This window comes from Camponotus floridanus, unplaced genomic scaffold (assembly GCF_003227725.1).
Source record: "Camponotus floridanus strain SB8 unplaced genomic scaffold, Cflo_v7.5 scaffold22, whole genome shotgun sequence".
NCBI lineage: Eukaryota > Metazoa > Arthropoda > Insecta > Hymenoptera > Formicidae > Camponotus > Camponotus floridanus.
This window is the reverse complement of record NW_020229348.1, coordinates 1643386-1662415: the sequence shown is the minus strand read 5'-3', so window position 1 is coordinate 1662415 and position 19030 is coordinate 1643386. Positions and strand designations below refer to the sequence as shown.

The 19030-nt window shown below is 30.2% G+C and overlaps 3 protein-coding genes across 5 annotated transcripts; 1 reads left to right on the top strand and 2 right to left on the bottom strand.

The window, feature by feature from the left end:
- The first annotated feature begins 334 nt into the window (after positions 1-334).
- LOC105253471 (GPN-loop GTPase 1) lies at positions 335-2633 on the top strand. The gene is made up of 5 exons (XM_011261539.1): positions 335-463; positions 1006-1266; positions 1431-1795; positions 1902-2131; positions 2276-2633. The coding sequence occupies exons 2-5, from the start codon at positions 1014-1016 to the stop codon at positions 2631-2633; spliced, it is 1206 nt and encodes a 401-aa protein (XP_011259841.1). The 5' UTR covers positions 335-463; positions 1006-1013.
- Positions 2634-3001: 368 nt separating this feature from the next.
- LOC105253477 (heat shock factor protein 2) lies at positions 3002-4970 on the bottom strand. The gene is made up of 3 exons (XM_020027951.2): positions 4142-4970; positions 3743-3866; positions 3002-3192 (listed from the first exon to the last, which is right to left on the bottom strand). Exons 1-3 carry the CDS (start codon positions 4586-4588, stop codon positions 3002-3004), a joined length of 762 nt encoding a protein of 253 aa, XP_019883510.2. The 5' UTR covers positions 4589-4970.
- Positions 4971-5889: 919 nt separating this feature from the next.
- LOC105252670 (high affinity nerve growth factor receptor) lies at positions 5890-14665 on the bottom strand. Of its 3 annotated transcripts, XM_011260184.3 has the most exons (10): positions 13930-14665; positions 9117-9354; positions 8771-8980; positions 8513-8607; positions 8280-8420; positions 7855-8017; positions 7313-7593; positions 6834-7007; positions 6490-6648; positions 5891-6412 (listed from the first exon to the last, which is right to left on the bottom strand). In XM_011260184.3, the coding sequence occupies exons 2-10, from the start codon at positions 9148-9150 to the stop codon at positions 6110-6112; spliced, it is 1560 nt and encodes a 519-aa protein (XP_011258486.1). In that variant the 5' UTR covers positions 9151-9354; positions 13930-14665; the 3' UTR covers positions 5891-6109. The 3 variants fall into 3 exon arrangements, with proteins under 3 accessions (XP_025264451.1, XP_011258486.1, XP_011258478.1); XM_025408666.1 differs by lacking the exon at positions 13930-14665 and having other exon boundaries at positions 5890-6412; positions 9117-9313; XM_011260176.3 differs by lacking the exon at positions 9117-9354.
- Positions 14666-19030: the final 4365 nt, after the last annotated feature.

The following is a 19030-nucleotide window of genomic DNA, read 5'->3' as shown; positions in this document are numbered from 1 at the left end:
AACGTCGTAAACAAATTGACCAATCATGGTTGATTATTTTTGAAATAATCGACTATGGTTGGTCAATGTGCCTACGACTTACGACTTGCGATGTTACGATACGACCAATGTAGATTCGGCTTCACAGTTATGAATAAAATTTTTGTACGTGCAAAGGCCTTAAATGGCCTCGAAAAAATTGCTCGTTGATTGGTTATTCGAGAAACGACTCCGTCACCGGACAAAAAAATCTTTGCTCGGATTGGTCAATATATAAAAATATGGATTAGAAATCTACCTTTACGTTGCATACATAAGGCAGCTGAGTTTCCTATCAAGGCATTTTAATGCAGAGTGATCAACACATGGATTCAGAGTTTCGAATCCAGGATCTTCGATTATTTATCGCGTGAAAAATAACTACGCACATAAAATAATTTCCATCTTCGAAAAATTTTTTTAAATAGGTATTGTAAATAAGTAGGTAAGTTTTTTAAAGATTTGATAAGAAAATTAATAGATATTGATATACGTGGTTAACTTTGTAAAATTATATATAAAGAAAAATATATCCATCCTGTGATAAATTATACTTTTATAGATAACTTTTACAAGTTTTATATTTATATTTAATTATGAGAACTGTAACTAAGCATATAATAATACTATATTAACTGATATAATTAAGTCTAATAAATAGAAAGTGTTAAGTGTTAAGTCTAATAAAAAAAACATTCTTTTTCATCAATGATTACTCTAATGAGTAATTATTGATTAATTCAGTTAGTAGACAAAATTGCTTATAAGATTTCTAACTATATAATTCATTTTTAATTTAATTTAATATGGATAAGAAATTTTTGTGTCAAGCAACAGAAAATTAATAATTTACCCATATTAACAAAATAATAAATATTATTCTTTAGGCTAATTAGTAATCAAGTTATTGGAGTTTGGGTGAAATAAGGTTTAATCTATAATAAATATTTAATTTATAGTAAATAATAAAAAATTAAAAATTTGCAGATTCTAAAATGTCTGAAGAAAAAGATGAATTGGATATTGCAGGAGCAACAAATACTACTTCAGATCAGATGCATACTGCACCTACAACAGATAATCAAAATACATACAAAAAGATACCATGTATTATTGTACTTGGAATGGCTGGTGCTGGAAAAACATCATTTGTTTCCAGACTTGTTTCTAGATTGTATGATGTAGGAAAACCGTATGTTGTTAATTTAGATCCTGCTTGTATAGAAGTCCCATATTCTGCTAATATAGGTAAAAAATAATTATTTAACATAATGTTATATGTATACATTTGATTACACAAATTAATAATTTGACAATATTCAAAATTATTTTTATCATTATGCTTTTGATTTAGCGAGAATTATTTTTGCTGTTTAATATTTGATTTAAAGACAACTATATTTTCTTTTCAGATATAAGAGACACCGTAAATTACAAAGAAGTAATGAAACAGTATAAATTGGGCCCAAATGGTGGCATAGTTACAAGTTTAAATCTCTTTACGACAAAATTTCATCAAGTTATCGAACTTATTAACAAAGCTAGTGAAGAGCACAATTATGTTGTTTTTGACACACCAGGACAGATTGAGGTCTTTACATGGTCAGCCAGTGGTTCAATCATAACAGAAGCATTAGCATCTCAATTTCCAACTATTGTAATATATGTAGTAGATACTGTGAGAAGCGTTAATCCTGTCACATTCATGTCCAATATGTTATATGCTTGTTCTATACTTTATAAAACTAAATTGCCCTTTATTGTAGTCATGAATAAGGTTTGTAAAACTATAATATTTATATATATATTTTTTATCATATATTAATTTTTGCACAATTTGGATATAATCAATTAAACATTGATATATAATTATTTTATTTTAGATTGATATTGTTGAGCATAGTTATGCAATTGATTGGATGCATGATTTTGAAGCTTTTCAAGAAGCACTTGATATGGAAAGTGGTTATATCAGCAATTTAACACGTAGTATGGCACTTGCATTAGATGAATTTTATAGTCACCTGCAATGTTGTGGTGTTTCTGCAGTAACAGGTGCTGGAATTGACGAATTTCTAAAATTAGTCGAAGCTGCTGTGAAGGAGTATGAAACGTAAGAAATGTTATAATGTTTGCTTTCAGTATATATAAATTATTGCAATTAAATACTATGTTGAATAATATTGTGTAACTTTTATTTCTTAATTTTGATATAAATAATATTCTGATATAAATAATATTTTGTTGTACTTTTAAGCGATTACAGAGAAAAATGGGAAAGACTTAAGATGGAGAGGGAAGCTCAACGACAAAAGACAGAGAAGGAGCAATTGGAGAAGGTTAGTAAAAAAGTAATGGGAGAAGATGTACCCTTAGTATCAACAGTTAGCAATGGTCATGAAACTTCTGAGATTTATCTAAAACATGCATGCAATGAATCAAGCGAAGACGAAGATGGGACAGAAAACAAAGATGAAAATGAAGATGGAGAAAAAAAAGAAGAAGAGTCATTTAAAAGTTTTTTGGAAAGACATAGAATGGAACAAATTAAGCGAAAGAATCATGAATCTGAACCTAGTACAAGTAAAAAAAGTGATAATATTGATTCCAATTAATTTTATATATAATTTATATAAAATATATATATGATTTGATTAATAAGTTATGCTTAGCTTATTTACCATAAAATAAATCAATTTTTGCTTAAGCTCTGTTTTTATTAATAATGTTGACTATATATTTTTTTTATTTGTTTTACATGTGAACATTAACATCTTACAATTCTTTTTAAATTACAACATAAACTTTATATATATTATTAATGTATATATGTAATAACTAGTATCTTACTGTTATATAATTAATTTAACATAATTTAACATAGAAAATACATATCACATTAGGAAACTTATTAAGTATAAATATTAGTATAATATGAATATTGCTTGGAGAGAACATTAAAATTAATAATTTCAAGCTGATTTTAATGAACGTTTGGAGCATTAAAATGCAAATTGCATTTATCTGTCAAATTAATATGCCAAGGTAATGACATTATTTTGTCTTTAGATGAATTGATCTTTGAAGGAAGACATGTAGAATATTTTGCATTCTGTTCTGTGATAGATTTTCGGTTTGCAACACCATTGAATTCAATTTCGTATAAAAGAGAAGCTGAAAAACATAGTTGTTAACATTAAAACATTTATAAAAAGTAGATATTTAAACATATAATATTTAATGTGTGTATAATCACATTTATTAATGGTTTCAAAGTAAATTTATTCTCAACAGAAAAGAGGAATAAAAAGAGAGAGCCTGGCATTAATAATTACTAATATCTATTAAAAATATTGAAATTTCAAGATATGAAATGATATATATTAAGAAATCGAACTCAAATTATGCTAAAAGTTTTTATATATAATGTCTGATGAGATGAAGTGGACTAAATTATTTTAATTAATTTTTTTATCAGCTAAGATTTCCACAAGCTTGTATATCAACAAAAAAGATCATTAATTTAATTTGATTTCTATATACATTGAAAAATATTTCTACTTTATTCTCAATTTGTTCATAAAAATTACAGTTAACAATAATTTTAAAAAATTGTATTGATAGTAGCCTTGTCAAAAAATTTAATGAAAAAACAATTGAATTTTTTAAATGACATGATATATTATAGCATGAATAATATTAAGACAAATTCCAGTATTTATACCTGTATCTCTAGAATTTCTGATTCTTTTCAAGATATTATCCTCTTTCTTTGCTATAATTGACTTTTTTTCATGTTTTTGTCGATATTCTTGAGTAATTTGTTCTAGAGTCTTAGTCAAAGCCAACTGTTGGAGTGGGAGAAAATTATAACAATCAATATAATATTATATCTGTAATATTTATTAATTTTTTCCAATAAGAAGTAGATTGTTTTTAAAAAATTGAAAAAATTGGAGTAATTAATTTTAAATAATTAATATTTATTAACATTAATTGTGCTGATCATATCCTTATTCATATATCGATTATATTGATTTAAAGAATCATATGAATATTTTTCTCAAACGATATATTAAAATAAAAATTCTTTCGGTTTGTAGCTCGTATTCGGCAGATGTACCTGACACAGTTTTAAACGAGATACGCAATTCGTCTGCAATCGTGGACCTTCCTCCGCGCTTCTCGTAATCTCCTGCTGCAAACATTTGCTTTTGCCACCGGTCTTTCGACACACCTTGAACAACAGGTCTGTCCGATCGGCGCGAAAATTTTCGTGCAGAAACTCGTGCACGTGCGGGTTGTAGGAATTGCAGACCGGATCGCGGTTGTGGGAGGTCACCTTGCGGAAACCGTAAAGATTCAGCTGACGGATGAAGCTGGTGATGTTGCTCGTCTTGAAGATGGGCCGGCGCGCGTCCAAGTACTCGGTCTGGAATTTCTTGTAATCGAGGAGCACGGTATCGCCATTCGCGCTCCACCGAATCGCCCCGGTCTGGCACTCATTCACTATCCGCCAGAGCTTCTGCGGGAATCGCATCGACTGCAGGACGCAATGTTCCTCGAACATCTTTCGTCGCGGTTGTTTTCCTGTTGGGAAATGCTCGGAATCGAATCGAAGATGTTTCGAACGTTTCGCGTTTCGTCCGTGTCGTCTCGTCTCGTCTCGCTCTTCTCGAAAGCAAGCTCTCTTCGAAACAAAAAACTGCCACGTATCACGGCAACAATAATCAAGACGATCCGCGAAGTATCGCTAATTGAGAACATTTCGGTTCATTTCACGTCTTGCTATTTTTTTTAAAGAGCTCGCATCCCTTTATCTTCGCACCCCTTTTCCACATTCCCTCATGTTCTTTTTATTCTATTCACACTCTTTGATTCGATGTTTTAAGGATTAATTTATCCTATATCCTCTTAAAAAGTTGAATCTTAAAATAGTAATCGAATCTATTAAATCGTATGATTTTTATGCTAATTAAATATTAATTGTGTTTATAATAAAACAAGTTTGAATATATTTATTCAGAATATTTAATCAATTTATTTTGTGTAAAGAGAACGTGTCCTCTTATATCTCTATTTTTTCACTCTTATTCTATAAATTCTTTTTTCAAATTAAGTCGTAAAAAAGAAGATATAATATCAATTATGACAATAACTTTTCGTCTTAAATTTTTAAAATTAATTATAATACTATATATTATAATTCGTATCGGAAAACGATCGTATAAACTATTAAAAATACTTTCTATCCATACTTCTTTAAAGCTTGATTTATATAATTATTTTACAGACTTCGTAAAATAGTATCTCTAAATTAAAGCAATAAAGAAAAAATTTCGCAAGAATAAATCGACGCATAAAATCTTGAACAACAAATGTCTTGCATATTTAATTCAACTCGTTCATGACGCCTCCGATAAATGCTTGATTAAATAAGTCTCATTAACGTTTTATTTATCATTTTCCGCTGCAAATTTATCAAATTATCGGCGTTACAATATTACTTCAGAAATATTAATAAAATAGCTCTAACATATATAAAAGACATTAATACTATTTTGTGAGTGCACACGCGTTTAGCTTTATATTCACAAATTTTCCTACATTCTCGATGTAAAAGACATAATTTACATTTGTTGATATTAGCAACAATCATTATTACAATTACATTATTACAATGATTCTTGCTAAATTATTCATCTTTATTTGTATCATTATAGTGTATAAGATTTGTTCAGTATAACGATTTTTGGCGGAAGTGCTAAAATATAAATTCATAGTTTTTTAATTTCATTGGAAGTGAAATTTTCTTTAAAATAAAATATGAATTGCAAATTTAAGTGTAAGAAAATATATGCAATGTTTGAAATTTGTGAAAAAGCTGTGAAAAAATTAAATTTATCACATAAAAATTTTTTATACAAACATATATGTTCACACACAATCTCGGAGTACTAAACATATCTTTACTTCTTTCGACGGCTTCGGGTACATTTCACCTTTTTTCCACATTTTATTGCTTCGATTCGCGCGCGCATTTGGAAAATTGCAATTCAAAGAAAATTGTTCCACTATTATAAATATGCTATCAGTTGGATAGAGCTGGAAGAGCTTGCAGATATTCACGGGTAGTCGTAGGAGCCGGAAGCAAATATCCATCTGGATCCAAGACATCCGGGGTACGTACTGTCACAGGACCTTGCGGTGGCCTGGGCAACGACCCTTGCTGGATCAATTTGCTCTGCGCCTTTTCCAGCCTGTCTAGGATGTCGGGAAACTTGATTCGTTCCCGCGGTTCCACCTTCCAACAGTCGCGCATTATTTGGCAAACAACAGACGGACATTCATCCGGCGGAAGAAGTATGATGCCTTGTAATATAAGTTTTACAACCTGTGCATTATAAAAATACGTTTGAGTCTTTATAACATAATTAATATAGAGAGTTATTGTGGAAGCATATTCCTGACCTCTTCGTTAGTGTGACCGTAATAAGGCTGCTTCCCGAATGAGAATACTTCCCAGAGAACGACACCGAAACTCCAGACATCGGTCTCCAAAGTAAATCTTCCGTACATTACGCTTTCCGGTGACATCCAACGAACTGGTAGCAAACGTGATCCTCCAATCTGAGAATTTTAATTGATACGATGATTTAAAAATAATGCAACTACCACGCGCTCGCATCAAAAATATGATTATGGAGGAATGATGCGTCAAGAGCTCTTCTCTTTTCTAAAGTAAAAGAAGAAAGAGCATCTGAAATTTTTTTCCACGACTCTTTACATAATTTAAATGAATTTAATTTTATTACCTTGTAATAGTCGCAGGTGTAGATATCTCGCGACATCCCGAAATCAGCAATTTTCACCACTAAGTCTGAACCCACCAGACAGTTTCGACACGCCAGATCGCGATGCACGAATCTTTGTGCCGACAAGTAAGACATACCAGCTGCTATTTGTATCGAGATCCAATGCAGCGAGTTCTACAAGCAATAGTTTATCTTTGAATTATTTCCGCTATAAAGAAAAATTGCGCTAACTGTATTTATAATTAACTGTATTTATAATTATTTAAAATTTATAATATAAATTTTATATCACACGTGCGATAATGGACACCTGTAGACGGTGTGTTAAAAAATAAGAAACGCAATTAAGTGCAATAAGTATGTGAACAGTGAATTGTAATGTACGATATGATAAAACTGCTGTAAGGACACGTATAATTATTTCGTGTCAAATACAGAATTTTAGAGTCATCGTATTACGAAAATTTCGTGATTGATACCTTCGTTAATGGTTTCATGCCAGGTTTCGACAATTTAAATTGCGGAGAATTTGCCCGTAGTACTTCGGCGAGATCACCGTATGGCATGTACTCGAACACCATCCACGGGTTATTCGTTGCATCTCGAAGCACCATCCCCTTCAAGGACAAAATATTCGTATGACTGAACGTGGACATAATGTCTACTTCTCGCATAAAGTCTTGTTCAGTTTCGGGCGTGGCGGTATCCTTTAAGACTTTTACAGCGACAATCTCTTTCGTGTCTCCGTTATGCCATTCACCTGTGAAATTTTTATTCCGAAAAATATAAATATCTGGCATTATTTAACTTAGTGAGAATATATGTAATCATATATATAAATAAGTTTAAAAATATTATTAATATTTGGAAATAATCTATTTTTTAAAGCTACAAATTTTTAATTATTAAAAAGAGAAAAAAGGATTACTACAAGATTATTGAATACTTTTATAAATTTTTTTGAATTCTTTTTTTTTCATTTTGTTTATTTCTATTTATTTTAATTTAAGTAATTTTGTACCTTTGTAAACCTTTCCGAAACATCCTTCGCCGATGTCGTGTAAAAATATAATACTCTCTCGTTCTATGATCGCAACCCCAGGAGAAGAGCAGGTGAAATATTGAGGATTAGGTGTATACTTATGCGCTAATAATAACCCTTTTTTGAGACTTATTGGAGTCACCTAAAGCACAATGAAAGCGAGATATTATTATAATTATTATCAAAGATTATGAAACGCGCGTTATCAATTTTAAGATATAATCTATCAATTTTAATATATGATCTAATAATAATGCAAAAGCTAAGATAATAAAAAAATGACTTCAGAAAACTTCATTCAAAATAATAAAGTATATAACTTCAAAACAGAAAATTATCTATAAGACAAAATTTAATCTGAAAAGAACATAAATTTTAATAAAAGATTCAAAAAAATGACTTACATCTAAAGAACTTCTTTGAGATTTGATGCTGTAACTCCGTCTTCTAACACCATACACAATACTCAGTAAAAGTATTATTAAAGCGATGAAAGCTATAATTACTCCTACTATTTCAGGTACTTTATATCTTAATCCATCCACCTGTCGCATTTATAAATAACTCTTACATTGTTATCGATTGTGTAGACATAAACATATGCGTATAAAACTCATAAAAATAAAAATAAAAATACCTGTTCAGCCTCTGGAAACCCATTCGTACTATTCGTATCATTGTTATTATTACTTGGTGGAATTATGTTGTGTATCGGACGAGGCGTTAAAGGAACTGCACAAAATTATTGATTTACGTTAAGCTATTAATTTTAATTTTGTTAGTTTTATCTTTATTATATGAATAATTAATTATATTTCGGCAATTACTTAGATTTTCATTAACAGATCATTATTCTAAAAAATGTTGGCACAGTATAATAATCACGCAGCTTTACCGATTACACGATTTGGACATTTTAAATCCGCCGTGGGTTGTGACAAACCGTCGTGAGGACATACGCATTTCGACGTATTGTTCTCGAAGCTGCGACAGGCTGCTTCCTTTCCGCAGATCTGCGGATGATCCTTGCACGCCTTGAAACTCTCGTAGATCGACGACGCTATTACGTCTGACTGTTGTTGATTGGATGCGTTCACAGATAAATCTACAATAATTATTATTTATCTTGCATTATTTTCTACGTCTTGCGGCGAATCTACGAGGGCATGTCAATAAATAAGATAAGACCTATCATGAGAATATATATATATTCATATATAGCATATCATTGCACATATTACTTTCCCATGTATTCCCCATATATATCCAAGGCATTTGTTCCACAAATGCATCGATTTCAACAGCGAAGAAATCAGTCAAGGTCTTGAAGCCAAGGAGGCAGATGTTGAGACCACCCGCCTCACAGCTAAGACCTTGCACCAAATGATTTTCATCTCTTTGGAATCCTGAAGAACCATTAGGCTGGAAAGTGATATCTGCCGCCGTTCAGCACGTAATGTCTTGGTTCCAGGACCTTAACTAGAGATATAAAAACACCATTGTTTTTTAAATAAAAAGTAAACTCATCGGTTTTCTAAATAAAAAACAAATATTGAAAAAAAAATTGATTTCTTTTCATTATTTTTCTTCATATTTTTTATTAATATAATAAAATTAAAATTTGTTGGAATCGATGTCTTAGTGCATCAATAAAATAAATGGTCACATGGAAAGGTAATATATATGATCCATCACAGGATGTAATTATATATGAATATTATATTCTCTTTCATTATCTTATTTATATATCATTAACAAAATTTAGACACTTATAATTTATTCTTATAATTAATAATGGTACTTATAATTAACGATATATTTATTCTTTGTCAGTGAAAAATATATTAAAATTGAAACATAATCGCGGTAAAAGATAATATATTTCGGTCTTATATTACATCGTGCCCTCCTTAATCGACAAATTAAATAAATATAATAAATCTTGTTATAATGAAATCTGTTATGTAACTTTATAATTTTTTCATAGGACAAAGCGAGTACAATATTGCAACATATGTCTTCTCTTTTGAATAAAAATTACAGATATTTGCAACATTTTTTATCTTCAGATAAGTTGCGTTCAAATACGATGTCACTTGAAAAGTGAAAAGTAATACGTTTAAAATAATACGTGGATCTCCAGCGCTTAATGGTGGAATTTGATGGCGGAGTTTCGTCGCCATTGCGTCGGTCATGCCGGGAAAGGCAAAGAGATTGCCTCCGTGAGATTCGCAGGACCATCGCAAACGGACTGTAAAGGGCGCAACTCGGGGAAAGAAAAAGGGCTACGTATTTGGATTGGGCACAGAAAGATAGGGACAGTGAAGGCATTCATTTGGTACTCTTGGAGCATGTAACGGGTCAAAGCGTTATCTCTGCGGTCAGCGCTCCCCGACAACGAGTCTCGCTATGTGTACCTATTATCGCCCCGTATATTCCTTGCCTGCTTGCAAGTATCTCCATTACGAGATTTCCCATATTTACGAGATCGCCCGTTTCTCTCAATGTGATCGATGCCGCATTCGATCGGCAACGTGTACACGAATAATGCTCAACATAATGAATTGACGAACTCGTCGCAACCTTACGAATGAAACTGATGGTCCCTCTTCCTCATCAGGGAAGGTGATGCGTCAGCCTCGTTATCATTTCGAGAGAAGGACCGTTACCTTTCGAAGGAGATCGTTACCTTCCGCGGCGATGTGATTGTATATGCAATTTATCGGGGGTTAACTCTCAACTCCGATACTACCACAATCAATTATGCCGCTGCCAGATATTCGCATTTATACGCGTTTATTACATTATTATTGACCTCTGCTCTTTGCCGTTTAACGCACGACATAGAAAACCACTATTGGCTCTCCCGGCTGACCCTCGATAGCGTGAATATCGCATAGCAGAGAATTGTTTTAGTTTATGCCTTGAATTTATACACATTTCTAGTAATTATGATATAATGCAACATCATCATTTACTAATTTGTAAGAAACTCGACTAATCAGTTTAGTTATTAATTCTAATGGTATTTTCTTAACAAATATAAAATCTACCCCTTCTTAGAAATATTGTCCTAAATCCTTCGTTCTTTTTTATAACTTTCATAATTTAAGCTTTATTATCAAAAAATTTAATAATGAATCCAAAAAACTGTAGCAACAACTCTCTCCCTGTTGAAGATGTGTCTCTCTATATTGACTTAGAGAACGATAAATTTTATTTATTTATTATATTTCAATATTTAATGTGTAAGACAAATTTTAATTCATAAGCTATAACTCATTTTATGATTCATTAAACTACCGATACGTGACATTTTCTTTAACATGTAATCGGTTCGTGAAATTAAAGTTATCATTAGATTAATACGAAAAATTTTAAAACATTATTTAATTAACTAGAATACTTTGTTAGCAAACTTACGATTGCTTTTGATTTTAATAAAGAAAATAACGGACAGTAGTGACATTCGGGATTTTAATTGAATCTGATAGATTATCTTTTAATTGTTATGATTAGTTGATGATAAATTTGGAAACTTCAATGCAACCACGTGTGTCGAGACGCGTTTATTTGCAAATCCAGTCTTTAGGCCTACAGACTACAATCGGGGCATTATATTTGCGTGAACGCCTCATCCTACCTAAATGTACGATTCATGAAGGGGCCGAAAGAAATCACGATGAATCGCGAGGTGGTCGTAAAACAATATATAGATACAAATAAATATATACAGGACGATTTGCAACTACTGTCTAAAATGATCGTAGACTTTTTATTTTAATCAGAGAAACAAGGTTTCTTATGGAATAATATATTGAGAAACTAAAAATTATTATTCTTTTTTACATTAAATATATCTTGACAATTGATTCTAAAATTAAAGTTTTATTTAAAAAATTGTGTTTGAAATAAAATGAAAAGTAAAATTTTGCCATCTATTCATACTTTTTAATTACACATTCTCTCTTTATCGATTTTATAATATAGCTTATAAAAGTAGAGCGTATTTTTTATTATTTTGCTCGTGACAGATATAAAAATCTATTTTTTATGATATATACAAATAATATACAAATAAATAATCAATTTATGTATAAATTTTAACAATTTTTAGTAATGTAAATTTTAACGAAATATTAAAAATTTATACGTTTATATATATATATAATAAAATTTAATTATTAATAATAATATAATTATTAATAATAATATAATTATTAATAATAATATAATAAATTTTTATTTTAAACAATAACGTGACTTTGTGTTTTAAAATTGTACTTAATTATTCAGAAAAATTAATACTAATAATAGGATATACAATATTTTATATAGTATTATTTTTAATTATTGATAATAATTTTTATAATTTATAATTTATTTTTATAATTTATTTTAATAATTAAGTGTATTTTAAAGAACATTACTGTGTTAAAAATTAAATTTTATAAAAAAGTACATTAGTCGAGTTATATATATTAAAAGACATTATTATAGATAGAATAAGTTAATATATATACACACAAATAATAATGTAAAAATTGTCAATATTAGCGTCTTAGGCATTCTATTTCGTATTGTAAACGTAGTATTATGAATGTCTATGGTTATCATCTCGAACCGGACTTATCGAAAGGTCGAAAGTACCCAATATTACTGATAGCGACAGAAGGTATAAAAACGATTAGTTATAGCATAAAAAGGATTGGTTTCTAATTTCTTTTATGAAAACCATCTGTTTACTAGATAAAATATATACATAAGTTTAGTCAATTTTATTTTAATCTTGTCACAATTAGTTTTTTATATATAATTTTTTATTCCTAATGTGTAATAAATTTATATATATATATATTTTTTTTTTTTTACCATATCATATATAATAAATGTATAATATGCGTGCACAATTGATGCATATGCATCAGCCAAATATATACCAAAAATATACTAACATTTATAAATAAATTAGTGCTAATGTGGATGGAAAATTTCTTTCTCCTTATTTTAATAAGTTGATAAGTTTGTAATATGTATCTAATCTCTAATTGTGAAACCAAATGATTAATTGACAATAATATATTTCCATATTGTTTACGATGTATGACACACGTATTATAAAATATCTTATTACAACATTTGTCTTTTAGATTACTAATTTTTTTTCAGATTACTTTTTTCAGATTACTAATTCTAAGAATTTATTCTAGGATTTTAAGTGTAAAGACAAGTCAAAGATCGCTATAAATATAATCATCACGATTCATCATTAAATTATGATTCATTTATTTCTAGAATATTTGTAAGATATCGTTAAATAAAGAGAAAAAAATTAAAAAAAAATTGTTAGTTTATTATATGATATAGTATATATATATACAAACTTAAAATATATTGAAATATATTGTTTAACGATAACTCTTTAAAAATTAAAATAAAGCCACACAATACATGGAAATAGTTTAACTAAAATGTATCTAATATCTAAATGAAATAAATTATTATTTGTTTCAAGTATTTCACGAAGCTTCAATATAACTTTCATCAATTTAACGATTTCTTATAATCACAATATCAAACATAATTTGTGAAGTGGTCATATTATTTTATTGTTATTTATAGTATAATATATTCTCGGCAATTTATAATAGACTTAATTGAATTTGATACAAATTAGATGACTCTGTTTATTCCACGAACTTATTAACCCAATGAAACGAAGAACAAGCTACCGTGTGTATTCAGATTTCTCAAGAGAAGCTTTCAGTATTCCTCGCGTAAGTAAACATATATCAAATCAAACTTTCAAATCTTCAAAAGCATTAATTTAATTGCATTAAAATATATAATACTGGACTGTATTTATAAAATACATAAATATATATATTTATATTTGTATGTATCTATATATTTTTTTTTATTGAAGAAAAATTATAACAAATATAATCTACACTGCTGACAGACTTGATATTTTTATTGAAAAAAATCAATATCTTATTGACAAAATTATGGAAATAATTGATATATAAAATTATATATAAAATAACATCTTACCTGTTGTTGTTTCAGGAGAGGAGAGGCCTCTTTTCCTCGGCACTCTCTCTCTTCGTGCGTACATCGCGCGTCTATACAGGCAGGTAAACAATGAAAATCACCCTCTCCAGTCGGAGAAAATAATTCTCTGCACTCTTTTGCGGCACTTTGCGTTGTCTCTCCTTTGCTACGAGGTGCCAATTACCATCGACACGCTAATTGCATCGGTATTACTTCGACGAGAGAAATCCTTGGTACAACCTCCCCCATGGACGCCATTGGATGTTTGATATCTTTACAATATGATTTTATCGAAAATCCGGGAGATTGTCATAAATTACTGTCATGATAAAACACTCGTATCACCTCACATCATACGCACTATCACGTGACACACAGTAGGACATTGAACGACCTTCGCATTTTTGTTGTCCTCTTATTTTATCCCGATTTATTAGATCCGCACATCATTTTCAGATTTCTCAGATTTCTCAGATTTCCTTGAGTAATCCTGACTGAGATCGTTCTTGAAATGACGAGTCATACTGTTTGGAGAACGGAAGAGTCCTTTGAGCACTCTGCTGACGAACGATAACGGTAGGTGGATTAAAACTTTAAGCCGGAAGCCGAAATTTCGTATGTACCCGGGGTGACTAGGGAGAATGACGTAGGAGGAGACGAAAGACGGAATGAGATGTATTCTCTCTTCGATGAATGCTTAACCGAAACTGAAGACCGCCTCTTCGAGACTCCCTCGCTTTGCTACGCGCACGAAACAAGTAGAGCACATATATGTATATGTGAGTGTATATATATGTGTATATGTATGTGTGTGCGTACGATACATACGAGTAGGGATTTACGCGAGATTTTAACTCGGTTCATCATCGCGTCTTGTCGGTTCGACCTACGCTATCGTTAAAAAAACGTCTCACGTTGCTCCATTGTAAGCCTCCGAATTTCTTAAGCGAGGGTGCGTCTTCACCTCGATTGCGTTTTAGCTCGCACCTGACGTGTCCGCGTGAAACATCTACCTACGCATTAACACGAAAATTATCAAATACATAACGAGTATCGTATTAAAAATCCAAGTTAAATTATTTTGATAATTGAAAAATTTTTCAGATTCTATTCCTTCGATAAAGTGACGATTGCTATTTTTTATCAACAAAACACGAATAATATTTCCCAACTATTTAATATTAAAATTAATTAATTAAAAATAAATTAACTGTCTAATAAAACAGCGATTCCCGTTTTCTCTGAAAAATATTGGATTATTTTATCTAAAGATGATAATTAAATAGTCTGTACGAATACGCGGTTGCGCATTTACGTATCAGTACGCGTTGTCTGTAGCATTCTGACGCTATCACGACTGCTTATCGCTATTTATTCTTAATCCAAGAAAATATGCAGATATTTATTTTGCTAATTTTTTTTCTAGATTTGAAGCGTAATATATTCGTCGCGACTAATGAAACAAACCGAATTAGTCTTGTAATCAGTCTCGTAATCAACAAGATTATAATTATCATAATCAATATCCTGTAATTTAAGAATTTCATAACAACTGCTTAAGTTAATAAGTTAAATCATTGGTATCGATAGAAGAATATATAATGACTCAAAGATTTTATTCATTTTTGTTGCAATTATATTCTTACATTTTGTTTCATACGTCAGGAATCATTTTTTACAATCAATCTAATTAAAAGGATATAGCAAATAAAAGAAATACACATTTTTTATTGATCTATGTACTATTTATCTTGCAACTTGAGCGGATAAAAAATTGAATATGCTATGATGAGTTTGATACATTATTGCCTAATGAAGTGGCACCCCCACTCCCTTTCTCTCTCTCTCTCTCTCTCTCTCTCTCTCTCTCTCTCTCTCTCATTCTCTCTTTTTCTCTCACTTATTCTTAAGCGAACAACTCGACTTTTCAGCTTCCGATCATGATAAACAAGTCGACTCGATTCACGAGAATATAAAGCTTCAGTACAGAAGTCATGCATATGCTGATGAATGTGTCTCAAAGAATACATATAATGCATGCTCGTGCTAAAACTTATTAAAAATCATTTGATCACTCGATCTTTTGATTCCAATTGACACGAAATTGTCATACCATAGAATATACCATAAAAAGATCAATACAATATCGAATAGATAATATACATTATTATTATTGTATTATTTCATAGATACTTTTTTTGGAGCTGAAAAGTTGGACAATAATCTGTCAAATTCTCATCACATGGTACAAATAATGAATTTCTTATTCGCTCAACTTATGTATATCATTAAAAAGCAATATGCATTTCTTTCATTTATTATATCTTTTTTATTCAGAATATGTTTCGTTAAATTATTTTGTAACTGTTTTTTAATTATTTTTATTTTTAATTATTTTTAATTATATTTAATTATTTTTAAATTATTTTTTAATTATGTCCTACGGATATTCATAGAAAGGTATTTCATTATCATACCGACTGTTTATGAAACGGAAGAACATTTCTGTGTGCGTAGTAACATTGTGATGAGATTCGGACCGAAATATTTTGAAGGATCGCCATTCGATATTAACGTGCGGTTGATGCTGTTCTCGATCCCTGTCGGGATAATCCTGTTTTAACGATTCTAATCTAGAAACTATAAAGCGGGTGGTTTATAGTTCTTAGAGATCAAAACACGTACCAAGTAGGCGAGAAATGAGTCGAAACACAAAAGTACAGCGGGGGATGCGGGACAGGGGGGAGATACGTTAATAGTTTTCGAAGAGCCTCCGTCGGAATGGCGTAAGTGTTGTATATTTACACTGGCGTTACAAGCTCACACCTGGACACAAGAATAGCGCCGGTTCCTCTTTTTTTTTTTCTTCTTCCCCAAAGTATTTCTCGAGCAATACGTCAGACTTTTGTTTGACAAAAGCGATCGCTCCGCATTTTTATCTCGATGCATTAATGCAGCTATTTCGGTAGCCTGCGGCTTTATTGCGGATGACAAACAATTTTAAAATATCAACATAATGATATCACGTTTTTATCAATAATGATTCTCAAATCAGTGAATAGACCTCATTCATATGATAAAAAATTGGTATTGAAAGAGAGGAAAGTTTTTTAAGATGTTTCTAAAAGATTGTATAATTTTATCATTTTTTTTATAATTAACGTAATTATTCATATATATATATATATATATATATATATATATAATTATCTCTATTATTCTAGATAATGGAAAGATGTACCTGTTGTAATTATTCTTCAAATTTGCGACTACCTTTTTGACGATGTTACGAACAATTATGCAGCAATTCTGCAACAAATTTGAAAATTAAATAAATTAAAAAGAGACACATTTTTATATAGCATTATGAAGAGATAAAACATTACCTGAAATCATATCGGAAAGAAAAAGGATGCCGCGCAGGATGGCTGACACCCGTCGAACATCGCAGATTGTCGTTCGAACGACATAAAGTCGGCATGCATACAGATGGTGGTGGCCGTAAGAAGAGGGTGGTCTAAAAAAATAAAGCGACTAGCACGAAGAACAGAGTTGTTTGTGTTTCCACGCGAGATGGGTGATTCTTAAATGACAAGAAGCAACTGGGATAACTTATGTATCTCGGAACAATACTCCGTGGAATCGGAAGCATGGAAACGGAAAGCGATTTTTTACGAGTGATCGTCTACAAGAAATAAGGATGCTAGCCTCCTGAAAGATGAACATGTCCGATACTATCGTGATGACAGGTCCGGAAAAGCTTAGATAAAATGTGTAAAGGATTGATTTTCTCTTAATGATTAAAAATAAATTAATATTAAATGCTAAATATAAGATAGAAATAATTAGTTATATTTTTTTCATTATACGATAAAGCTTTGAAATTATATAATTAATATCTGTAATTAATATCTATAAGAAAATTGTATATGCATTTAATCATTTTACATATATACATATGTAATTATGTTTTTACCTATTTGTTTTATAATTTCTTTGCAGAGACAATATCGCGATGTATTTCTTTTTAAAATAATTAATAAATCACTTATGAAAACTTCTGTATTAAAAAAATATTGCAACTTCTCTTTGAGATTAAATATATTATAAATATTCTATGAAAAGTACGATATATAAAAGTACGATAAATATAAAAATATAATCTCTAGTAAACTATTTATAATATACTACAAAAATAATTTATAATAATAAAATATTACAAATAAATATTATATTATGAATTATATCTAAATATATAAGTGTAAGTTATATTATAATTATTATCAAATATACTATAATATACTACATACGAATAAAAGTAATAAAAGAAAATATAATTTTATACTTATTAATTCATGAAACTCAGATAATTAATTGAACAAATACCGTATGTAGTTTCAAATAATAATAATTAAAAATTTATTTCTTTATCAATATCTTTTAATTATTTTTTATATATCAATAGTTGATAGTAAAGAAAACATAAATAGGTTAAAAATTTTCTTTTTTATCCTGAATACATACCTATTAAGATACTATTATAGATCTTTTTTGCTTCTATACCCACATGATTATCAAAATATTTGTCCAGAGAAATAATTTAAAAAAAATATATAATAGTAGTATATCCATGAAATTCAATCCAAAGGAATATTAAGTAGGATTCAAATATAAGTAGGAGCAGAAAATGGCGGAAAATGGCGAACCAAAAGTGGTTGTTTTATATAGTGAATTATAGAGTTTTTAGACTGGCGATATCCAATAGGAATTGAGATTTCTAACCAATACTTTTGTTCCTAGGAAACAAACTCTCCTATTGAACTGTGCTCCGAATCCCTCTCTAGGCCACTCTGACATCAAGATAGCGTTCAGATTTCTCCCAAATGCTCTGAAAAGATATTACATACCAAAAAATGACGAATTGATACCTTTATTTTTAATCACGTGATGTCTTCGGAATCGGAAAGCAACCTTGAATGTCAAACGACAGGCATTGTACTCCGCGACAACGATTCGTTCCTTGGTCCCTCTCGCGGGGCAAGGGGAGCGTAGCCCTTAACCAATCAGCCACTGCCACGCTGCCAGCTGATTGGTCACTTCT

Excerpts from the sequence above, each read along its gene's own strand:
- LOC105253477 (XM_020027951.2), bottom strand. The coding sequence starts at position 4,588 with ATGTTCGAGGAACATTGCGTCCTGCAGTCGATGCGATTCCCGCAGAAG. Across the intron at positions 3,867-4,141 it reads CTCGTTTAAAACTGTGTCAG|TTGGCTTTGACTAAGACTCT; the intron begins GTACATCTGCCG and ends CCACTCCAACAG. Across the intron at positions 3,193-3,742 it reads CAGAAATTCTAGAGATACAG|CTTCTCTTTTATACGAAATT; the intron begins GTATAAATACTG and ends TATGTTTTTCAG.
- LOC105252670 (XM_011260176.3), bottom strand. The coding sequence starts at position 13,993 with ATGTACGCACGAAGAGAGAGAGTGCCGAGGAAAAGAGGCCTCTCCTCT. Across the intron at positions 6,649-6,833 it reads ACACCTGCGACTATTACAAG|ATTGGAGGATCACGTTTGCT; the intron begins GTAATAAAATTA and ends TAAAATTCTCAG. Across the intron at positions 6,413-6,489 it reads ACGGTCACACTAACGAAGAG|GTTGTAAAACTTATATTACA; the intron begins GTCAGGAATATG and ends TATAATGCACAG.
- LOC105253471 (XM_011261539.1), top strand. The coding sequence starts at position 1,014 with ATGTCTGAAGAAAAAGATGAATTGGATATTGCAGGAGCAACAAATACT. Across the intron at positions 1,267-1,430 it reads CCCATATTCTGCTAATATAG|ATATAAGAGACACCGTAAAT; the intron begins GTAAAAAATAAT and ends TTTTCTTTTCAG. Across the intron at positions 1,796-1,901 it reads TTATTGTAGTCATGAATAAG|ATTGATATTGTTGAGCATAG; the intron begins GTTTGTAAAACT and ends ATTTTATTTTAG.